The sequence below is a fragment of the Dermacentor andersoni genome, chromosome 1 (genome assembly GCF_023375885.2).
Source record: "Dermacentor andersoni chromosome 1, qqDerAnde1_hic_scaffold, whole genome shotgun sequence".
NCBI lineage: Eukaryota > Metazoa > Arthropoda > Arachnida > Ixodida > Ixodidae > Dermacentor > Dermacentor andersoni.
In genome coordinates this window covers 176,034,571-176,057,835 of record NC_092814.1, presented here as the reverse complement: position 1 = coordinate 176,057,835, position 23,265 = coordinate 176,034,571, and the positions used below count along the sequence as shown (strand labels likewise).

Genomic DNA, 23,265 nt, shown 5'->3' with positions numbered 1-23,265 from the left:
GTAGCAAAACTCAACGTCTAAACCTCTTGTGTACAAGTACCACCGTGTAATCCTCCAAGGCTGCTTGGCTATATACATTCAAGTCCACTAAATGAACACCCCAAGACTCACAAGAATTGTGCCCATGTGCACTAACTTTGTGAACACAAGCACATTGCCCAGGAGCTGGAAAAAATCTTTATTGCGCCACAGTTTACAGACGCCTTCCTCTGCGGCCACCTTTCCTGCGAGTGCCATCAGATGGAATGGGTGTCACGTCCTCTGCAAGAGAGCACAAAAGTTCAGCGAAGGCTCTTTTTACCTAAAGAAATCTACTCCTGCATAGTATCTTCGTCAGTGCAACCACACACATCTGCACCAATACACAGGAACCTCTACTCGACAGTTTTCGGCAGCATGCGTTACACTGCGGTTTGTTCATGTGCATGTGGAAGTTCAACAGACTTGAAATAAAATTTTCCATGGGAATCTTAAAAGGACACTAAAGGCTAATACTATTAAATTAAGTTAAAGTGATAGATTGCTGTGCTTTCATGTCGAGGTGTGCTGGTTTTGCTGGGTCGAGAAACTCGCATAAACTGCAAGTAGCAGAGAATGCCATGTCCATGAGTCGCAGGATGCCCTAACTGTCTATGCCACTTGACCAACAGCAGCTGCAGCAGTGAATCCAGCACTGTCCTGGCTCAGTTTCTCCAGGGCAACTTGCTTGCGTTTTGTGCAAAACATAGCGCTGTCCGTCGGGTACAGATTTACTCACCAACCGCAGTAACGGGCAACGATTGAGTATGCAACATTACGGTTTGATGTGCTAAATATGTGGAGACCCTTTAGATGCGATTTTCTCTTAAACAAAGCCTTTTCTTGGCACACAACAAGCGCTGCGAGGTTTATGGAATGATATTTTAACAGCCACATTGAACTAATATTTGCCTTTATTGACCCTTTAAGGACGCTTTTTTTTTGCTGCACCATTTAAACAATTCAAAATATCTAGTTTCAGATGAAGTGGCTGCAGTGTCTAATTCAATAACTGCCATTACTTTACTGCAATTCTAGCTTTGTTGCGGACAAAACAATATCACAGGAATTAATCCTCCATCCACACTGCTTTAAAAACAGTGAAGTCAATTTCAAGTGGCTGGACCAAGGTGTCTACCAAGTTGACATTTCCAAATTCCCAGAGTTTTCCAGGTTTTCCCTGAGCACCTTTGCAAAATTCCCTGAATGAGCCAGAACTTTGTTTTATGTCAAGACAGGCTGATACCATCTTGCCCGATGCTGTCACTCTCCAGTAAGCATGTTGAAACAAAAAATGTCTTAATCCAGTTTGAATAGTAAGGAGTAATATCTATTTTATTTAAAAAGAAAACAGAAGGAAGGTGTTAGTAAAATGCACAGCGAAAGAAATGGTAAAACACATTCCAAATTGAGTCGAACATTTTCATGAAAAGGAGATGCATACATAAGTCAATATTTTTTTAATATGAGCTATTTCTATCAACTGATAGCAAGCTCATCTGTATGAGGCCTGAACTTTGTCACAACTAAGGTTCTCTCTCAGCAGCTGGGAAGTCAACCTCAACTGTCCTGACATACTCTCAGCCCGTACACAACATCTCAGTGTTGGGTTTCACTGCTTAAAACGGTTTATTTTGGTTTGGATGAGGGACATCTGCATCTCGGCGTCTATCAACACTTAGATTTTTTTAGCTCAAGCTCCTTCAAAAAGGCGGCGGCACGCTTCCGTTCCCGTTAATTTAATTCCTCAGTGCGTCGGTCCTTTCTGTTCTCATCCTCCTACCACGCTTTCATCACATGGATCATTTGAAGCATCCTCTTGGCCAGCTGTACAGTCAACGTCCGATTTTCTGGACTCCCTAGGGGCCACAAAAACATTAAAAAAATCGGGCAGTCCGAAAGAAATGAACGCCTTTTTAAGGGCTAAAATTGCCACAGGCACGTCCTAAAAAGCTCTTAAGGCCTGCCAGCACACGTATTAGGCATATCGGTGTTCATACTGTGACGGGAGACGGGGGTGCACGCGTGTATAGTTAAGGAACACATACTGTGTCCCGTGACAATTGCCCCTTCCTACGCTTGTTATGCTTCACCGCGTAACACTGCTGTACTGAAGCGAAGCTAACTTTCGGAGACTGCCATTACACAACGCGCAGTGCTTTGCGAGCTTCGAAGCTAATCACGAGGATTACAAAGGCGGAGTTGGTGCCATTGCTGATAGCGGCAAATTCTTTCAATCAAAAACACGGCAACACATGGCAAGAAGCTTAATAGCGAACGTAGAAGCAGCTAGGCCTAACGCTGCCACGGTGGCAGATCTGCTTCGAAGCGGTGGTGGTGGCTTTGATTAATGCCATTTCAGAACTGCAGTCAGGGCAATATGCATTGACTATATGGAGTACGTGGTGGTGCCGCGAAGCCATGCGAATTATCGGGCATGTCCGAAAAATCGGGCGTTAACTGCTCTGGAAATACCTCGTGCCGATGACACGGCGTCAATGACGATTCGTTGCGATTCCTCTGTTACTGGAGCCAGCGTTAACACGACTTTCGTTCCCTTTCAATAAAATTACAGCTAATTTTCCCTGATAGAAGCACAAATTTCCTGAGTTTTCCCAGACACTTGAAATTCCCTGAGAATTCCCGGTTTTCCCGGTTGGTAGACACCCTGCTGGATAGGTGCTTTACAAGTATGCTAGATATGAAATAGCTGTTCTAATATCTGATGTTTCAGTATAGTTGTCGCGCTGAGTTCACATATTGTAAACACGACAAAACTGATTTGACCTGCAGAAATGTGGTGAAATGAAATTCAGTGGGCAAAATTAATTGACACATCAAGAGGATATAGTGGGCCTGCAAATTTAGAGTAACAGTAATATTAATAAAAATGCTACGATAACGACACAGACACTGCTTCAGAGGTGGTTTTTGTGTGTGTTGATGGTTGCAATTATTCAGCAAGAAAGAAAGAAAGGTTATTTTCTGGTTATAAAATGGATGCATAACCACCACATCCAGAGCTGAGCTACATTTCTTGCCATGTCAACTGTCAAATCAGATTCCACTTTGTAATTTTGCTGCTGCTATTTTCACCTTTACTTCTTCCAGAGAGTTGACAAGATTGTCAATTAAGTATTTACTCACCAATACGCCCAATCTTCATGTCTGAACGCGCCAGGGCTCTCAGTGCAGACTGTGCTCCAGGCCCTGGAGTTTTGGTCCTAAACAAGGATGACAGAATTCTGTTTTGGACATTTCCACTGCAGAAGTACTTCTATGTCGTTCTCAATTCCTTACAAGCTTGCTTTTCAAATATTGAGCCACCATTATTAACGCAAGAAAATGTACAACAAAAGTTATTTCTGTAATGTTACTCATACGCTCAGTAAGCTTTCTAAAGAACTTTCTGCTGTCTAATGTAATGTAAACACACGTTAAAAATAGACTGCCCATGGAGAGGAGCTACTATGATGAATTAGTGATGCCAGCAAACTAGAAAATGAGTTTACTGTAGACTTATCAATTTGAGAGTGATGAATTTGATCCTGACCAAAGGTCCTAGCTGGCGCGCATACATTTCTACAGGCCAAAATGTTATTTCAATGTGGCAATTGGCCCATGCAGAATTCAAAGTTGACTGGTCAGCACGTATGTGCCTGCCTGTTATGTAACAACAATCATGACTACAATGCTTTCAGCGTCTGTCATGGTGGCACTAGGTAGGGGAGGGGGAAATGCATTTGACAGTATTTATAGCTTACAGCTAAAAACAGATTTTCGCCATGCCTTTTGCAGATTTCAAAGCAAAAAGCTCACAATAAGTTACAACCATATGTACTCAAGAAATAAGTCCAGAAAAGTGCCTGCGTGTTACAGTAAAACCTCGTTAAACCGTACCCGCTTAAACAGTAGTTTCATTTTGGAAGTAGTAAAGTCAAATCCCCGACTCAGTGGCCATTGAACTAATGCGTCTTGTATCTGCATAAACCGTACCAGCTTATTGCGTACATATCGGTCCACACGTGTTTCCACTTTTCGTCGTGCAATCACGGCGGTGTGCCGTCCCCATCAGGCGGCCCGGCAAAACAAGCCTCAGAGATCAGAACGGCCTCCAAGCACCCGTGCATTTGCGCATGAAGCCACATCAACATTTCAGCGCCATGCCAGAGAGCATTGTGGCGTCGTGCAAGCTAGGACTCTTATCACGCCGAAGCTCAGACAAAAACGCCAGGTGCTCAGCATAGAAGAAAAATTGGACATTGTTCATGTTATGAAACGTCACACGAAGAAGTCTGCACTGGCACGCGACAGGGATCTACCGCTGACTACGGTGTGTGGCATTTGGAATGTGAAGTTGCTCAGCAGCACTGCTACAACCGCGATAAGATGTCGGCTACGAGGTTCGACTTTTCGCCACTGTTGCCTCTGTTGTTGCCAAAGCGTCACTTAACGACAGTGATGAGGATGACACAGAAAGCGACAGCATGGGTGATTCAGGCCCGACAGTGACGGAAGCTACGCGTTGCGTGAGCTCCACGAATGCGATCGTTGCGACAAGAACAGCAACCCACAATAAAAAAGGAGCCCCGCGACTCCTGCGGCACTACTGTGCACATGCATGGAGAATATGCAATGCCAACGAGGAATCTGCCATGCGAGTATTTGCTGAAAAGACGGGGCTGGCTGAAAAGCTGGCTCGCAGCTTCAGTAAGTTGGAGACCGCTGTTGTCGACGCTACGCCGCCGCAGAATCAAGCGAAAACAACTTGTCACACGAAGAGAATAAATACTGCACATTTTTGCCCTTTCATCACACTCTCACAGAGTTCCCTTTTTGACAGGTAAGTGGGTGATCTTATACTATTTTGGTTAAGCAGTACTACTGATTAGTACATACTTTTCCCGAGCTGCGGCCAACTTCGGTTTAATGAGGTTCACTGTAGAATATAAGAAACCACATTCATGGTGCAAAATACGGCCTACCATCGGAGCCAGCATCATCACAAGATGGCAACGGAAGAATTTTTGCATAGTATTACAATAAAACCTCGTTACTATGAACGAACTTTTCAGATTTACGAATTCTTTTAAATCCCCGCCAAAATGCCTAGATTTTCAAGGTAAAAAAAAAAACTTTTAGTACTGCGAATTTCAGAATAATGTACGTAATTTAATCCCGTAATCACCAAGATGCTTTGTTATTACAAAGTTCCATTGATGTTTCGGCACCTAATCCCCGAGGCTTACACCTATCCTCATCACCCACAGCAGCAGCCATGCACTGAGGAACCCGTTTCAACGGGTACGTACAGCCCCCGCAGCATTGGCATTAGCGTGAATGTTGTGTATCGTCATGTTCGGACTCTTCCACTACGTCGTAGGCCTAGCATCACCCCGTTGATAGCGATCGGCAGGAGCTGCAAAGTTATCGGTGCTGTGATTGTGTTGTGCGTTCGCTTTGCTGACAATGAGTTCTCCTGGCACCCGCGTTAAAAAGAAGCAACGCCAGTTTTTGCCTTAAAAAAAAAAAAAAAAAAAAAAAAAGTGGACATTTTGACGCACCTGAATGCTGGAAGAAAGCAAGTCGACCTGCGCAGGGAGCGTGATAGTCCCCCGTCAACAATGGCAACGGTGCTCAAGGATCGGGAAAAGATCACAAAATTGCTTCAAGTCACAGCTGGCTCCCTCAAAAAAAGTTTGCAACTTTGCAATTAAAAGAACGTTGACGATGCCGTCCTCACGTGGTTTAAGGGGGGACACGGGTTGTGGCGACCAAAAATCGTGAACTCGATATTTTTTTATTGCATTTTTGGAGTGTACAGCTATTATTGCATCTACATTGTTAATTTCATACGATAACATCAGTATTTTAGCCGCAGTGACGCCTTATACGAGATGTACTAGCTGAATTTCAGGCGGAACTTGCGCTGAAACGGCAAATTTTCCGAAACGCGCGCCTGCTCTTCCACGTGTGCTAGCGCAGACATCTTGGTCTCATCTGAAAGAGGCGACTTTTCCTTTCAAATTCCCGCCAGAACGGGCCCCATTCGGCCATTGGCCACTTAGAAAACGCGTGGCAAAAAAAGGTACTAGAACGCCATCGTATTCGTCACTCAGTGCAGGTAACTTGAGCTTGCCTCCCGATTGGCGGAACTGCATGGCCATCATCTGCTCTGCGCTTGGAGCCGCGCATTGAGGTGTGCCATCTTGCCCCAGTGTCAACGCGATGTCTGGATCGGAGCGCAAATTTCGAATGCGGCACAAGTTTGGTGCGAAAAAAGTGCGACGGACGCTCATCGAAAACTTAAAAAAAAAAAAACGCTGCTCAACACTGCAAAACGCCCAGGACGCCACAACCTCAGCGTCCGATGCCGAAATCGTCGATGCAGCAACGACAGGCCTAACGACCGCATCCGCTGCTGCGGATACTGCGACAAGTCCGTCTGCCATGGACCCTTCGACCAGCGCTCGCGTACGGCAAGATACGATCTACCGGCAACCCTCCGAGCTGGAGGAGGAGGAAACGCGAGTTCGTGGGTGACAGTACCGACGATGCACTTCGCCCGCCTGATGGGACTACGTTTACAATTGTGGATTTGAGTGCCGCGAACACTTTATTAACGTTTGCAAACTGCAACATCTGCAATGGTGCTTTAGAAATCGTCCGAGATGAGCGGGAATACGGACTCGCTGTGAAGCTGCGTTTTATGTGCGCGAACTGTGGAGAGATTGCGTTGGTGTGGAGCTCGCCGCGCGTTCACAGTGCTGAACGAATGAAACCCTTTGCTGTGAACGTTTTGGCTACGCGTGCCATGTAGGCAACGGGGGACCAACAGACTACGTTCAAGGACATTTTCTCGTTGATAGGCATCAGCCGATCAGCCGTCGGGCGCTTCACACGAAAACGTGGCAGAGCTACGTGAAGACAAAGTTGACGCCAGCGGCCGATCGCGCGGCGCGTAATCTGACGAGCGACTGCGCGCGGTTGGTTCGCGAACTTTACGCCGAACTGAGCGTAGGTCATACTGGGAACATCGCGGTGTCGTACGACGGACATGGATGACCCGCGGTCATACGTCCCATATCAGCATCGGCACTGTGATCGAGTTCAGCGGACTTGTGCTTGACTTTGTGGTATTGAGCAATTTCTGTGCTGGGGCGAGTCGGGGCCTAAGGAGAGTGACCCTTCCTATGTAGCCTGGAAGAATGGCCACAAGTGTCAGAAGAACACTAATAAGGAAGCTGGGGAGATGGAGGTGGAAGCTGCCCTCATCCTTTTCAGGCGATCATTGGAGCTGCACAATCTGCGGTATACAACGGTGCTTTGTGACGGGGACAGCCGCAGTTATCTCTCTTTACAAGATGATGAAGTGTATGGGTATATCCCGATTGAAAAAGAGGACTGCGTGAATCATGTGCAAAAGCGCATGGGGACGGCTTTGCGCAACTTGGTGGCAAAACACAGAGGCCCTGGACATGAGAGTCTTGGTGGAAAGGGCCGCTTGACAGCAGACTTGATCTCCAAGTTAACCTCATACTATGGATGGGCTCTGAAGACCCACAAAGGAGACGTAGATGCCACTCAAAATGCAGTGATGGCCACACATCATCACATCAAACGATGATGCGGCTAATCCCACTCTTTGTCCATCAGGCCCAAACTCCTGGTGCAAGCAAAATGCTGCAGCGGCCAAGGGTGAGCCGGTTCCAAAACATCCTCGAAAGCTTCCTCCTCATGTTTGACAGGCTTTACGTCCCATATATGAGAGTCTTTCAGACAAGAAACTGCTGCAACGTTGCCAGCGTGGTAAAACGCAAAATAACAGTGAAAGCCTGCATTCGATGATCTGGGCGCTGGCGCCAAAAGACAGGCACGCTTCTTTATTCATGGTGGAGGCTGCTGTGGCAGAGGCAGTATTAAAGTTCAATGCAGGCAATGCAAGGGCCTCAAAGGACATTATGAAAGAACTATGTCTAAATCCAAGCGAGCAAAGTCGCGGCCGCATGGCCGAGAAAGACAGGTGTCGAATGGCAGCATCAGCCAAGAAGCGCAAAGCATCAGAAGATTTGCGCCAGTCCCTCAAAAAGCAGCACACAGGGGCTGGGAGTCAGCAGGACTACATGCCTGGTGCCTACTGAGCTGTTCCAGCTGTAAATTTGTAAATAAAATAGGGTTTTGCACGTTGTTTCGCTTTTCTCAAAACATGTTTTTGGGTCACTTCACTAGACTGCCGGAGTGATATCTCATGATGTAGAACAGCTAGAGCACTAATTCTTTCTTTAGCAGAAAGCATAATCTGCATATTACAAAGTGCTGAGAGCAGAATTTCAAATTTGTGCACATGTATATTTCCATTTTATTAATTTTCTTTTGATGTGGTAGCTTTAGGTCAAGGAAATAATTTTGATCACCTGCAGAATGGCTAATTAGAATCTCATTTGAAAACATTTTGCAGCATTGCAGTTATTGCACATTATAGTATCTAGCCATGCAATAATCACTTTCTGCTGAGTTTTTTTTTCCATTGTCTCCGGAAACAATAGAGTGGCAGCACTGTCAATCTCCTGAACTAATAGACCTACAAGAAAGATTATTGCATATTTGAAATCAGCACAAAAAACTAACTAAGCTTGTTTATTTTCATCAGATTTGGCCATAAGATGCAGGAAATAATCTCCACAACCCATGTCCCCCCTTAAGGATGCCAGACAAAATGATGTGCCCTTGTCAGGCCCGATTATTCAAGAGAAGGTGCTACAGTTCACGACCGCCTTGGACATCTCCAGTTTCAATGCAAGTGCCGGATGGCTTTACCGCTTCTGGCAAAGGAATGGCATTGCATGGCAGGTTGCTTGTGGCGAAGAAAAGGCAGCAGATGCCGAGAGTGTGGTTGCCTGGCGGAACGAGCGCTTTCAAGAGATCATAGAATGTTTCTCTCCAGATGACGTTTTCAATGGCGATGAAACGGCATTCCTTTATCAGTTGTTGCCTGATAAAACAATGAACTTCAAAGGTGACAGGCGCAAGGGCGGAAAGAAATCGCATCTCCGCATATCGGTTCTCTTCTGCTGCAACTCCACGGGCACGGAAAATTCAAGCCAGTAGATGTTGGTGACTCTGCCAAGCCGCACTGTTTGAAAAACATTGTCTCGTTGACTTGCAACCCAGGATCCAGGGCGAGATCGCTGTCACTACAGTGCAGTCCACTTATAACGATACCACATATAACGATATATCGGTTATAACGATGGGTCGACATGAGAGTGTCATTTTATGCATTAGGTCTATGGGGAAAAAAACCATTTATAACGATAGGTTATTCACCGCATATCGGATATAACGATCAAAATTTTGCAGTCTGGACGGCGTTTTCCGTGCCAAATAATCGTAACGTTTGCGTTGCTTAGTTCCCTGAAACGAACGATGTCGAGGCGAGGCGATGTTTACCTCCGTAAGTTCGTATCTGCCGCCATTAGCGCGCAGCGCGTCTCGCCCCGCCCGCGCACGAGTAGGCGCAGCCAACGTTGGCGCAGCGCGCCACAAGATGGCGCTAGCTGCTTCATGCGCGTCGGCCACAGTCGCTCCGAAAGAGAGAGAAAGAAAAAAGGAAGCGACAAGCAAAGCGGCGCGGTGGCGCCCGTCCCGCGTCTCTCTCGCGATAGCAGGCTGACGCCGCCGAAGCAGCGTGCAACCAACGGATCAACCCGGTTCGAAGATGGCGCCGACAAAGCGCAAAGCTGTGTCGTGGCTGTGTCGCTTGACACGAAGATGGATATTTTGCAGGACTCTCGATGCGGCTTCAAGGTGAGCGCCCTCGTGAAGAAGTATGAGCTCGTCCAGTTAACGATATCAACCATCTTGAAAACCTCCGGGAGCACCGCGATTGTGAAGGCAGGAGCTATCAGCGGCCATTCCGATCAGCGGAAAAGGGGTTAGAGACCCTTTGTACGCCGATGTTGAAAAGGTGCTTTACCAGTGGTTCATCACCAATTGCTTCAAGAAGGCGGGCTTTGTGCGTAAGGACGAACTTCCCCAACCCGCTGAGACCCACCCGGTGGAAGTCGCTGACATAACCGAGCTCTGGGAGCTCGTTCCTACTGGTGACACAGGTGGTGTGTCGAAGGAGGAGTTTTTGACTGCAGACAGTGCTGCCTCGTTCTGCGATGAGGTCACCGACGAGGCGATCGCCGAAGATGTGCTGTCTCGACAGACGCAAAGTTGTGCGACGGTGGCGACGGCATCAGCGACAGTGACAAAGAGATCGACAGTGGCTCCTTGACCCCGACCACGATGTCCACGCAAAGTGCACTGTCGTCGATCGACTCCTTAATTGATTTTATGCATGCTAAAAGATTGCCGCCAGTGTTCGCGCAGCAGCTGGAATCCATGCACACCGCGGTTGTGAAGCTGAAGCTGCCGCAAAAGCAAGTGCAGATTTCGGACTATTTCGGCGCGCCTAATCCTTCACACGGTCATTGGCGCTAGAAATAAAGTTTGTTTTTCACGGCCTACTGTATACATCATCTATTCTTTAGAGCAAGTAGCGAATTCGAGTTCTGAGCTGCAAAGGTAAAGAGCGCAAACGGGTTTATTTTTTTTTATGACTGCAGTCCAGATATAGCGATCATCGGTTATAACGATCATATTTTTCGTCTTTCTCGATATCGTTATAAGTGGACTGCACTGTACTTGGTGGCCGACTTGGTGGGGCACCGCACGGCACACTGACAACACCCGATGTCGGTGCCCGCATACTGCCATTTGACGAGTCCGGCTCATCGGCGATCACTTCCAGTGACTTCCGTGCAGTACGAGGTCGCCGCTTTCACTTTCCGGTCACGAGCTCTGTCTTGCGTTTCTTTTGAAACGTGCAACCCATGGCTACAGACTATGTGCAAGACAGAGAAAACCCGCCTCGGTATTGGGGATCAGTGTTGGTCCTGTGCCTGGCAGCCCGCGACTGTTCAAGCAGAAGACACAGCGACTGTTCGTAATGCCAGAGCTCGACGACAAAGAGCGATGAATGATTGCAAAAATGGCGAAAGGCAAACAGCGAACACAAAGACGCCTGCAACGTGGGAGCTGGAGCAGACGACAAGCCTTGCAGCAGCCGGAGGTGACCACGTGAAGCAGCCAATAGCAGCCATACAATGTCCCATGCGCAAGCTATGTCCAATCGCAGCTGCGCTGTCGAGCCGCAGGAAATTTGAAAAGTCTCGCGAGCATCCCAATCAAGCCACGCCTATACCATGTTGCCGCTACCGCTGGGAAAAAATGCGCAAGGATTCACAAACAAGACCAAGATGGCGGTACTTGCTTGAGCGGCTGAGAAATAGCGCTCGCGCGTTGTTCAAAGGCTGCTGCGGCATGTTATATTTAATTTGAAGGACTTTTACAATTCATTAGGCGCTGATATTTACAGGAAAGACAGCTTAGGACATGTTCTACCTATATATGCGGGTTTCCCAAAACCCGATTTTTTTCACTTTCGAAAGCTGCGTCCCCCCTTGTGCGCGAGGCAAACCTTGTCTTGGGGCACAACAGCCAAATTTTGCTGTTCAATGATTCGGCTCCATTCTGAGTTTTTCCCTTGACAAAGCGAGTGAGTAGCTGTTCTTCTGTCAGCCTTGTCTCACCTTGGCTCTTTGTGAGAATAGGGGTGTGTGCTGGGGCTGCCTGACCCAACGCTTCTGCCCGCTTGAATTTGCACCAGGAGTCTTCTTCTGGACAAAACTTGTGGCTCTTGGCGGTATCCGTTGAGCATGAATGGAAGAATGATTCCCAAATTGCACAATACATTCCACGCACACTTCCTCTGTTGGCAGTGATGGCTACTTGAAAGTAGCTCTGTAGCTTTTGAATGACTGCATGCATCTGTAAGCTTCTGCCCTAGTGGCATTTTCAGTTTTCGCAAGGCAGTCCCAAGCCGCTTGGCTACATGGTTGGTGCAGTCTTCTTTTGTGATGGGCACACTTCCATACACTTTTGCCACTGACACACCTGTGTAAGCCTTGCTGTCGCCATCGCTGAGGAAGGTTGTAAACCACAGTGGAGTACTGTAGGACTCAGTCCTCTTCCATATCCTCAAAGCAGCATTAGTCTCCATGGCATGTGCTGAGCAATCTGCATTTTTTTCGCACACTGGCATATGAAAAGCTTGCCATATTTCTTCCTCCTCTCCGCTTTCAAATGGCTTGCGTGTACTGCAACTCTGGCAATAGTTAGAAAGAACTTCAAAGTCTAGGCAAAGTCCCGTTTCCACAGAAATGGCTGTGCCTATACCATTATGGCTCTTGAGGCCTCTTTTCTGCCAAGTACCATCAAACATAACAGCTAGATTCGCAGATCCCACTTCCTGTGCTGTTGCATTCCGAGCCAACTCCAAGTTATCAGCCACTGCTTTTGTAGCAGCGAGGTGCACTTTCTTCGTTATGGCAATGAACGATTTATGGTGCATCGGTTTTGGCAAATCAAGAATTGCACAAAAGCGGACGAGTTGATTGTGTCCAACTCCAATTGCGCACGCCGCAACCACTGCCTTGACATTCATGGCAAAACTCTCTCTTGGGCTGGCCGAAGGGCGCGCTCCACCGTTAGCGTCGTCTGCCAAAGATGCACGCCGCGACGAATATGTTGACAAGATAATGGACGTGCTACACGCTGCATTGTCACAACACAACTCCAAAAACAACGCGAGTCCTTTCCGTGTTTTGGCCGACTCACGAATAAAAAGGTCGCGCCGTCCGCACGCCGGACATGCCGGGGCGCTCACCAGTGTGTTCACGACGCCGATCTCACAGATAAAGGTGCTTGCCGTCTCCTCGCCGCTCCCACCTTGATTCTCGAAGATCCTCAACTTTTTCTCTGATGCGCTGACAAATTCGTCTACGCTGTCTACGAATCTTGAGCGGCCGGCCGGCTCTGAACCGTCGAAAGCGTCGCCGTCACCGAGGTTAGGCTTAGTTGCTGCGGACGTCTCCGTTGCACGCCGCTTGACTTTGTGGCGAGTTCCCTTGAACTTGTGCCTCGAACGATACTTCCGAGCTCGAAAATCGCGTTTCTTCACAGGATCCATTGAAACAAGAAGCAGAAAAATGCTTGAAATCCTGGGAACACGTCGAGAGAGCTGCGCGTCGCAGGAAGAGCAGACAAGCTGTGGCCGCGGCGCGCGCTAGCAGCCAACGGCGTGGCCGGAATGGCACCACGTGATTTAGAAATACAGCGAAAGCGCTCGGTTTTGGCGGTGAACTGTTGTTTTTGTTATTACTTCCAGGGGAGACTGTGACGCGACAAAGCCGACCTCAGAGAGAAAAAGCGTAGGCCTACTGCCTTGCACAAGCCTAATAGCTTGCGACGCCGCGACTTGACGCATCACGCGCTGGAAAATGGGCCAGATTTACACCATTTCTCGCCACCTCGGGTGCTTTCACCGAGTTTATTTATAATTTCCCAATCATTTACAGCTCTGATATTTTTATACGTGAAAGAGGAGGGATCATTCTTGCTGAAACAGTCAAAAACATAAAACTGACTTTTTTGATGAAAATCACCGTTTTTCGACCCGCGTCTCTCCTTAAAGCTACAGGTTGCCAACGTAATGCCAGAAACTGCGGAACTTAGCATATTTGTTTTAAAATTGCGAATTTTGCTGTTATTCGAATGCAATGCGAATGAAACCCATTATTAGCTGGCTGCATTGTGCTCACATGCCAGCCTGCACCTACTTAGTTTTTTTCCCCCCCCTTTTCTGAGACGGTACCAGAGGCATCGTACGAGCCCGGGTCTGCATAAAATTGCGGCATATAATCAAGGTTCTTAATACATTGTTACTGTGGGGGTATTCCCGGGACCAAATCAATTCTTCGTAAAATGCAGTTTGCCGCATGGCCGGGGGACGTATAATCTAGGTTCCACTGCACAACCTTTCCAATGGATGCACACACAGCTTCCTGCAAAGTGCTTGTGTTTAACTTACGTAAGGCATAAAACGCTGTACTGCAACTCTATTTAAGTGCAAATAAATCCCCCTTCTGTGATGGTAAACTGCTGGCTTTTATTTCATATTTCAGATTGTCAACAATATGTTTGTCATAATATGGAATGCACATTGGGGTTCATGAAAAACACACTGCAACTATTGTACTTATTCGAATCTAGGCGAATAAATTTTTTTCAAATAATCATATACCAAATCTAGGCCAATCAATTTTTTTCAAATAATCATATACCACACTTGCAGCTACTACTAGCTTCGCCAGTAGCCAACTGACGTACATGTGCATGGAAGGAAGGAAGGAAAGTGTAGGAGAGGCCTCGGCCAGCATGGACGTGTTGAAGAAAGTGTGGTGGAAGTCGGGTGATGTTTTTCGCAAAGGAGCACTGGGACTGATACCCCAAATGTCAACATTATGATAGCAACCGTACTCCTGAAGCTTTCACGCTGCTCTCGGCCTCTGAAAAGTAAGATTTTTTTTGGCCCCCGTCTTTCTCGCAGCACATTCTGTTTGCAAGCGTGCAAGGTGTGTAAGCGTGAAAGTTGTGTTTAAGGTCCATGAGTGAGTGTCAGCCAGCAACAGAGACACTCAAGTAATCACGGTGCGCTTCTGCTCCACTAAAACTGTTACAGAAGTTTTGTAGGCTTCGTTCCAACAACATGCCGGCAGCACACACTTCCGGTGAGCTGATTTGAGGCGCGAAAGGAGATGGCATACCAACATGGCTGCCTTACCAGCTTCAAAAACATCGCATCAGGGCCTCTCCTATTTTGTTTCTTTATGTAGACGAGCAACATCACCATTTTGACCCGTGTCATATTGGTGTGGCGTTATCGTAGCACCAAACAGGAGATACCACCATGCTGCCGCTTTCAAACAAAAAATTTCAGTGCCCTTCCACTCAGTAAAGGAGGATGACCAGCAAAGCTGCGTATGTGGGCCCCTTTATGGCAAACTGCACCTCCACCGTGGGTCGGCCCGGCATCGCCCCATCTTCGCGATCGGCCCATGTATGAGATGTGCTTAATGCCTGCTTCACCTCGTGGGTCGGCCTGGCATTGCACTATTTTCGGGATTGGCCCACATAGTAGCTGCAACGAAAGTGGTCAAATTGTCAAAATTTTTGATTTTCTGATGTATTTATTTTCACGATTCAAGGACCTTTATTTACCACGTAGTGAAATATTATGACAAAATACGCGGTAGAAATCGGGAAGACAGCACTTTTCTAGAGTGCTGTCATCAGAAATTGCGAAAAAATCTGGCTTCGGAAGGCCCCGTCGCACCGCAGACCGCCCGGCTATCCGTTGACGCAGCACCGCCATCTTGGTATCATTGTAAAGAGAGATCGGAGCTAAAGATAGCCAGAGTGACGCATTTGTCAACCAAAAAATAAACCAGCCAACGCAAGCGAAAAAAGGCAAACGCGGCATTGCGATTGGGCGCAGTAGTCACGTGGGGCACAGGGCACGCTCCTATTGGCTGTTGTAGATTTGAATTGCTGACGAACCTCTCTCGCGCGCATTTGCGCAGCAGCGAGCTGCGCGTTCCCGATCAACGTGATTGATGATCGTGGCAGCTTACACACTTTTTCTGTGATGGGCCCCAAAGGAATGAAGTTCCGAACGGCCTACGCGTTCGGACGACCACGAAAGGCACGGAAAAGAGGGAGAAAACTCGTCGAAGCGGATGTCGCCGAGCTTGTTGACGAGGCATGACCGGCGCACATAGGTGGCCGGGAAAGCGCACCCACGTGCAGGGCCGATGGCACGCCCGACGCAATGGTGACAGCGCGTCCGTGGGCGATGATGAAGGCACGACTGAGTGTGGTCGTGACGGCAACGCGATATCGGCGAAGCAGAAGTTTTCGCGTCAAATATTCAACTGCGGATTCCAGCTCCAATTCTCACTAATAAGAGGTTGCGCAACCAGACAAGAGCGGACGTTTTGAATGCGCTGTCATTTACCCGTGCATTATGATCAAAAAGGCAACTAAGGTGCACAAAACTGCTACAGGAAAGTGAACTACATCACAATGTAAAGAAAATGTCCTCACAGGCAAAGGACTACATCCCAGGCGAGTTTTCGGTGCTCAAAGTAAAGATTTAAATGTTTGCAACAAATGAAATTTGGAGCTCAGTTTTCTCAGCTTTCATTTTTGGTGCAGTTGCTTTCAGTCATCCCAGTGCCATTTGACAACAATTGAAGACAAAATCATTGTCTCTTACACTTAGATGCTGAAACATTGATGAGTGCAATAAAGCTGTATATTTTTACCTGCACCTCATAAGAAAATTTATGAGTTTTTTTGCAAAAGTCGTTGGTAAGACAATATGCATAGGAAAAATAAACCAATAGCTTTATTGCACAGAATGGACCTTTGTGAACATGTGAATGTGAAAATCTTTGTGAACCTATGTGTAAATAATTTGGGGATGACCATTAGAGGCTGTCAATTGTAACTCAAAAACTATAATAGGTAGTACAAAACTAATTTCAGTTATGATATCAGCATAACAAGTCACACCTGCATGCAAAATTTCACCAATTTATTCCCATAAATAATAAAAAAAAGTTTTCATTGCCATTTTCTTAACACCTGCTTCACCTGCACTGCGGGTCAGACCGGTATTGCACTTCCCCGGGAGCAGCCCACGTATGGGAAATGTTTTGCTTACGACACGAAAATTTCCTTGGACGGTAGAGGCATAGAGCTTCGCTGTAAAAGTTGCACTAGCCGCAGAGGCATCATCAAACGTTCAAGCTGAAGTGGCCAATGGGAGACGACAGCTATAAGGAAAAAGTGACTTAAAACGAGCTCGCCATGTTCACATTCAATAAATGTCGTTTTCATTGTGTGAACACTGTCGCTTTCTTTGTTCGGCCTACATTCTAGGAACCATATTTACTCGATTCTAACGCGCACCAGTTTTCCGCAACTTAATAGAAAGCCCTTTACAGTACCACGCACCTCATTCTTTCATACAGAAATAGAACTTTCTCTCATATTGAAAAACAAATATGTACTTCCAAGGCACTAAAGTTACGACAAATAAAAGTCAGTTTCGCCCGAAAGGCGAAGCATCGATTGGATAGCAAATTAGTACAGCTATATGAAAAGTACGTATTGTAGTTTTATCGGCCGTATAAACTTTTAAACGTTCGCTTACTAACTAGATTAACAATTGGCATCCCGCACGCACAATTGACCTCTGTGCGGCCTCAAGTTCAACGCAAACTAAGCGACAAAAACGCAGCACGGTGTGCCTACATGCGTTGCTGTCTCAAGCGCAGATCGATTTCAATATAGGGGCCGCGCGGCCACGCCAAACGCAGCAGCTACTGGGGCAGACTACTGAGGCGGGGGCAGACTAAAACTCCTCCGGAGCAACCCAATTGGTGTGTGCAAAGAAAAAAAAAAAGGGGGGGGGGGGAAAGAGAAACAGAGAGGCGCATGACTGGCTGCGCCAGTAGTGACACGCAGCAGTTTCTCCGGCTCCAAAATGAGTAGGCCACGCATCATACATACTCCAGAGCAGCAGGCAGCTGAGCACACAAGCAGCAACTGGGTACCAAGGATCCGGCAGGCTACCAAGCCGTTTAATGAACCGCCGGGATTAACCCAGTGATAAACACTGGGAACACACGTTTCAGCTTCTGTGGTTAACCATCTGCACGGAGTGCTTGGATGGCGATTTTTTATCATTTCCAGTTAAAAACTGTTGCGTTTTTTTTTAAATCCTCGCATCTAAGCCAACCCTAGAGTTTCGTACACGATTAGTTGAAAAAAAAAATCTGCCTAGATTCAAATACAGCAGTAACAAATGCCATGTCTACACTTTTTTAAAGGTTTTACAAACACATCCAGCAACGATGCACTTGTTTAAATGTAGGCTTCCAGGCAACGAGAGTCAATAGGTGAACTGTCGTTATTGCCCAAAAGACAACGTTTATGTTGCACTAGTCTGACACCTGCTGCCTTAAGATGAAGGAAGCAAGCTCTAATACAGTGCAATATTTACAGTCGAACCTCGATATATCGAACAGCGCGGTGATCGCAAAATAGTTCGATATAGCCAGAATTTGATATATAAAATCACGTAGAAAACGCGTCAAAATCTAGCGCAAATCAATCAATGAACCAATCGTGGCGCAATAGATACTCACATGAAGCTTCAAACAAAGTATTTATTTAGTTCGCTGAAAGTACTGAAGCAGCGTAGCCTGCTTCATATTGGCAACCGCGTGCTTGACCACGGCATCCTCTACATAGTCCAAACGGTCCACAAGAGACAGTCCAGTGCCTTCTATTGCGCCGCAGTAGCGGCGTACAACGGCCAAAGCAGCTACAGCCTCAGTTGCAGTCGGGAGCGGGGCAACATCAGCACTTGCTGGATCAGCCTCGGCAGTGTCTTCGTTTGGCCGCTCAGCAGTCACTTCTGCCGCGATCTCCACGTCTGTTAACTCCGCCACTGTTCCGCTGCTGTCGTCACCGCCAACGAAGTCCGCAATGCACATGATGTGTGGCTCAGCACCGACAAAGCGCTCCAACTGGCTCCACGGCCGCCTCGATCACGCGCGCACGGCGGGGGCAAGCCTCGCCGTGCGCGCGTGATAGAGGCGGTCGTGCTGGCTCCAAGCCGCCGCGTGTGTACGCCGCTACGTTCAAATGGCGCCCTCGGCGCAACCGATGTGGGCAGCTGTCGTACGCAGCAGTCTGGAACGCCGGTCGCGCCGCCGCTATCTTCGAGAGTGTTGTGGGAAAGCTCGCCTCATGTCAACAGAGCGCACTTGGTCTGGGGCGGCGGAGTTCGATATACCCATTTTACATCCGGCCCCGTTCGAAATAAAGAATTAAAAATGCATGCCATTTTCCATGTGATATAGAAATTGTTCGATATACGCAATAATTCGATATATCCGTGTTCGATATATCGAGGTTTGACTGTATTATTTTCACCGACAGTGGCATACAACAGTAAAAGTTAGTGCTTGCATACAAACAGGCGCATACAATGTATTACATGACATTAGTCCCTAAAATTAACTCTGAGCAAACAGGATACCTGGTTCCCCCTGTGGCACGCAGCTTGATGTGCAGAGCAGTGATGCCCACTTGCTTGCACTTCTCGGCCACATCCTGAGCGGCCAACATGGCAGCATAGGGGGATGCCTCATCACGATCTGCTTTCACCTTCATGCCACCAGTCACTCGTGCAATGGTTTCTCTGCAGCCAGAAACGGGACATTGATAAGACCTGCCTCTAATGTTAGTGATGCATTTAGCTCAGACACTATTATCCCTATTATCTTTTCGTGTTCCTTTGCTCCAGGTTTGTGTACAGTATCTATTTTTGCTTCATTGGACTCCTTTATCATTCTTCGTTGATTTGGCTTTTGCCACAATGACTATAAACATGTTGTGATATCTATTTTCTCATTTCTGATGGTGTCAGTTCTGGAGCAATTTCTGGTTATACTTGTCATATCGCAATAATATTTTTTTGTCGGAGAGATAGACAATTAGAGAGTGCAATAGTGCCTATAATATCATATATTGCAGAAAATTTCAAAATAATTTGTCCTAGGTGCTACTATGGATTTTTACTTAAATTTTGCCGTCCTCTCACTTGATATAAAATTGCCTTAGAATACTACTCTTGCTCTTTTGCACTCTGTTGGTTCCACATCCCTTTCGTGTGGCAATCTTTATTGCACCATATATAGTTTAGTAAGTATGTTACTTCCAAGCAAGTTGTCAAAAAAAAAAAAAAAAAAAGAAAAAAAAAAAAAGAATTTCGTCACGCACTACGCGAATCCACCATTGCATTTTTATTTCACTGCTGCTAAATTCTTGTGGTCGCCATCTGCCCTCAATACAACAGCGTGGCAGTTGTGTAGGGGAGAACACAGCGGTGTGCAAGAACTGGATTGTGCATTGCAGAGGAAGACCATTGGAACAGTTGCAACTCCGACAAAAATGGGAAGGCCACACAACCAACGACAATGTGCTCGTGTGAAAGCGGAGAATGCGGCCAGTGACTGCCTCCGAAGAATGTCAGCGAGAGTAATCGTCGGCACTGCGCACAAGCTAATACCCGTGTCGCACGGGCATTTGGAAGGCCTTCCAACAGATAGTCAATTGACTCAAAGGTCAAGTTCGAGCTGCTACACGGGCAGTTTCGAAGGCTGCCGAGTCAATAGTCTATCGAGTCAACGGGGCACCTTACAAATCTATCGAAATCTCGATGGCCTTTGAGCAACGGAAGCAGAAACAGTGCGAACATGCCCTCTCGTTCACAGTGTGCTCGTACGATCGGTTAGAAAGAACAAATCAAACCAAAATGCTCTAGAAATACTATATACGAGTTTTATTATTTATTCAATAAAGTATTTTTGCCACTTGATATTGCAAACTGCACATACTCTCGACAACGACATGCAGCGGTGCTAACGTTGCCGCAGTTTTGCTACTCAACAACTTAAAAACTAAACATATATGTATGGCAATGTATAAACATTTTTTTAAACGTATAAACAAAAGAAATTATACTTTTAAGTGGTTTTAATGATGCTTAACTTTTCGCGACATGAAAACGAAAGTAAAGATCCGCAGCGCCACACAATTTTACGAGAAACGCGTGAACCACTCAACGGCCTTTCGAAAGTGCCGTGTAGCAGCGCAACAACTCCTTTGAGTTGATAGAGTTGTGGCATTTCGAAGGCCTTCCAAATGTGCCCGTGCAACACAGGTATAAGTCATTCTAGGCTGCATCCAGGCGGCAGAAGCAGCTTCGCTGGCTGATCGAATGGTTCGGCCTGAAAAATTTTTAAAACTATAAAGCATACAATGCAACATTGGGTGCTATTTTGTAGACAAGGCCTATTCGCACTTTGCAAGTGGTCAGAGCGACGCTCTGCCCATGTTCATTAATGACATTAGTGGGGCGTGAATAGTGGACAAGACTGGCATAGAATTGAGCAGAAGGCATAGCTACAAATAGCAGCCCTGAGTGCACACACAATGCTACCAAAGTATGCGTAGTCTGTCAAAAATATATGGGCTACTTCAGGTCTTCACCACATATGTCGATCGACTGTATGGTGCAGTTCCCATGGTGCTGCGACACTTGCCCACTGAATAGAGAGTACAAGAGTTTATTTCATCCCCCAGATTGGTTGAATCCCATGACATACTTTAGGAACTACCTCAAAGAAGCCTGTAGTCAGCCAGGAAGTCGCAGGCATTACAGCATGTACACTTTTGAAAGAGAGTGAACTTAAGTTAAAATAAGAAATATTAGCAATCCAACGAGGAAGTCTTCATATTGAGCCCACTGCAGCAGATGGGATTGTACCTTGGGGCAAAGCTGATACTTTGATGCGACTGTGACCAATATTGTCTGAACACAAACTTAGGCGCACACAAAATTATTGACATTGTTCTGTTGTCCAGTCATGTTAATCTGATCTGCCCGAGCCATGACCAGAGCACTGTGCAGATTGAGCTGGTGGCGCTAAAGTGCGATGTGTTCCAAGAAAATATTGAAAGGGTGTTGCAGTTCTAGCAATCCATATTAATCCCTGTGCTTTTAGAAGCATACTTTCTTTGGATGCAGTGTTCCTGTATGAAGCGATAATACACTACCGCACTCATGCGTATAGCCTCCCATGCTTCGCTATAGTAAGTCACAGCATTATTGCTTCATGATACACGAATACAACGTCCAAACAATGCAGTCAACCAAAAGCACATGGATTTGTGTATAGTGCTAGAATCCCAAGACCCTTTCCACTTTTTTCTCAGGCATGTTGCAGCTCACACTGCATGCAGTGATACATAACATAATGCTTCAAAAATAATGGTAGCAAGCAATATATGAAACCACCACAAAACATCCAATCAAAGGAATATATCTCCCATGGAAAAGTTTGCTTTTAAAATGGGAGACATCTATTCAACGAAAATGTGGAACCTTAAAGTGACATGCGGAACAATTTACACTTATAAGCAATCTCAATTTGAATTTGCAGTGCAAGATTATGCAAGCCACAGCTAGAAGGTCAGACTTGTGTGGTTGATAATTTTGCACTGAGAATTGCAATGTTTTCACCTTCCCCGTTTCAGCATTAATGCAAGTACCGCCATGCCCCCAGTGTCTGCCACACACTGCTAATGTCAAAACCCAAATGCGTCTTGGTTAGAAACATGGTAAGTGCACACTAGGAAGGCAATGAAGAGGCAGCATGCGCATGCATGAACCTTTGTCAGGCACACACAAAATGTAGGGCTTGCTGGAATTGCCACAGATCGTTTCTTGATTCTGCCCAACTAAATTGCATACCTCTTAGCTCATGCAACGCATTCTCACATTACTACGATCACGCTTGCGGACGACAAATGAAGTGCAACCTGCACGCGAGCTACACTAATTGATGCGCACGTGGTTACGCGAACCTTACTGTCAGTGTGTCGGAAAGCATCGAGGACCCCACAGGCTTCATCTCTAGCACAACGGAGCAGACGAGCTTTCCATTTGCTACTGTAGCACCGTCATGACACCCGGCGACCATATGAAGGTCGGGTAGAAAACCTACCCATGCGGTGCCGGGCTCTTGGCAGTGCAAATATCGTCCTTGGCAGTGCAAATAACGTGTACAGGGCGTGCTCGGTCACTCACCTGCCGGAGAGATCGGTAACATGAACGAAGGTGTCGTTGAAGCTGGCGTATATATGCGCCACGCCAAAAACATTTTCATTGCCGATGGCTTGCGGTCCCAGAGAGACGATTGGCTGTTCTTCCTTCTGCTTCCCTTTGCGTGGAGCCATAGTGCTACAAAAAAAAAAAACGAACAAAAAAACATCGTACTGCTTAGTGAAAAGCCGCAACAGAGACTCTTCCAGACTCCAAATGATTAAGCAAATTATAGATAAAGCGATCTGTAGACAACTTCAAATGGACACAAAAGCAACAGCAACACGAAGTGCCGATTAATAGGTAGGTACTTGTTAGGAGCAAATCGCGCATCGGCCACAAAATCGACAAACGATAAATACCTTAAGATTCTGAATTATCGGAAGCAGCAATTAAAACCCAACTAATGGACAGACAAACTTCGATTCTTACGGATTGGCAGTGAACAGCAACGGCTTACCTGCTGCTGTAATGGCGAGGATCGAAAAGACTTTTTACGAGCGCAGCTCCTTCTGGTAATGAAAGCAGTAAGAACAGATGGCAGCACAAACGGT

At 46.6% G+C, this 23,265-nt stretch overlaps 1 protein-coding gene and 1 pseudogene across 2 annotated transcripts; both read right to left on the bottom strand.

Moving 5' to 3' along the window:
* Nucleotides 1–159: 159 nt before the first annotated feature.
* Nucleotides 160–23,265, bottom strand: LOC126547195 (small ribosomal subunit protein uS11). 2 transcript variants are annotated; one of them, XM_055062804.2, is made up of 5 exons: nucleotides 23,172–23,265; nucleotides 22,697–22,849; nucleotides 19,082–19,243; nucleotides 3,166–3,242; nucleotides 160–261 (listed from the first exon to the last, which is right to left on the bottom strand). In XM_055062804.2, exons 2-5 carry the CDS (start codon nucleotides 22,843–22,845, stop codon nucleotides 194–196), a joined length of 456 nt encoding a protein of 151 aa, XP_054918779.1. In that variant the 5' UTR covers nucleotides 22,846–22,849; nucleotides 23,172–23,265; the 3' UTR covers nucleotides 160–193. The 2 variants fall into 2 exon arrangements, with proteins under 2 accessions (XP_054918779.1, XP_050051047.1); XM_050195090.2 differs by having other exon boundaries at nucleotides 23,074–23,181.
* On the bottom strand, nucleotides 10,609–19,063 carry LOC140218470 (uncharacterized; annotated as a pseudogene).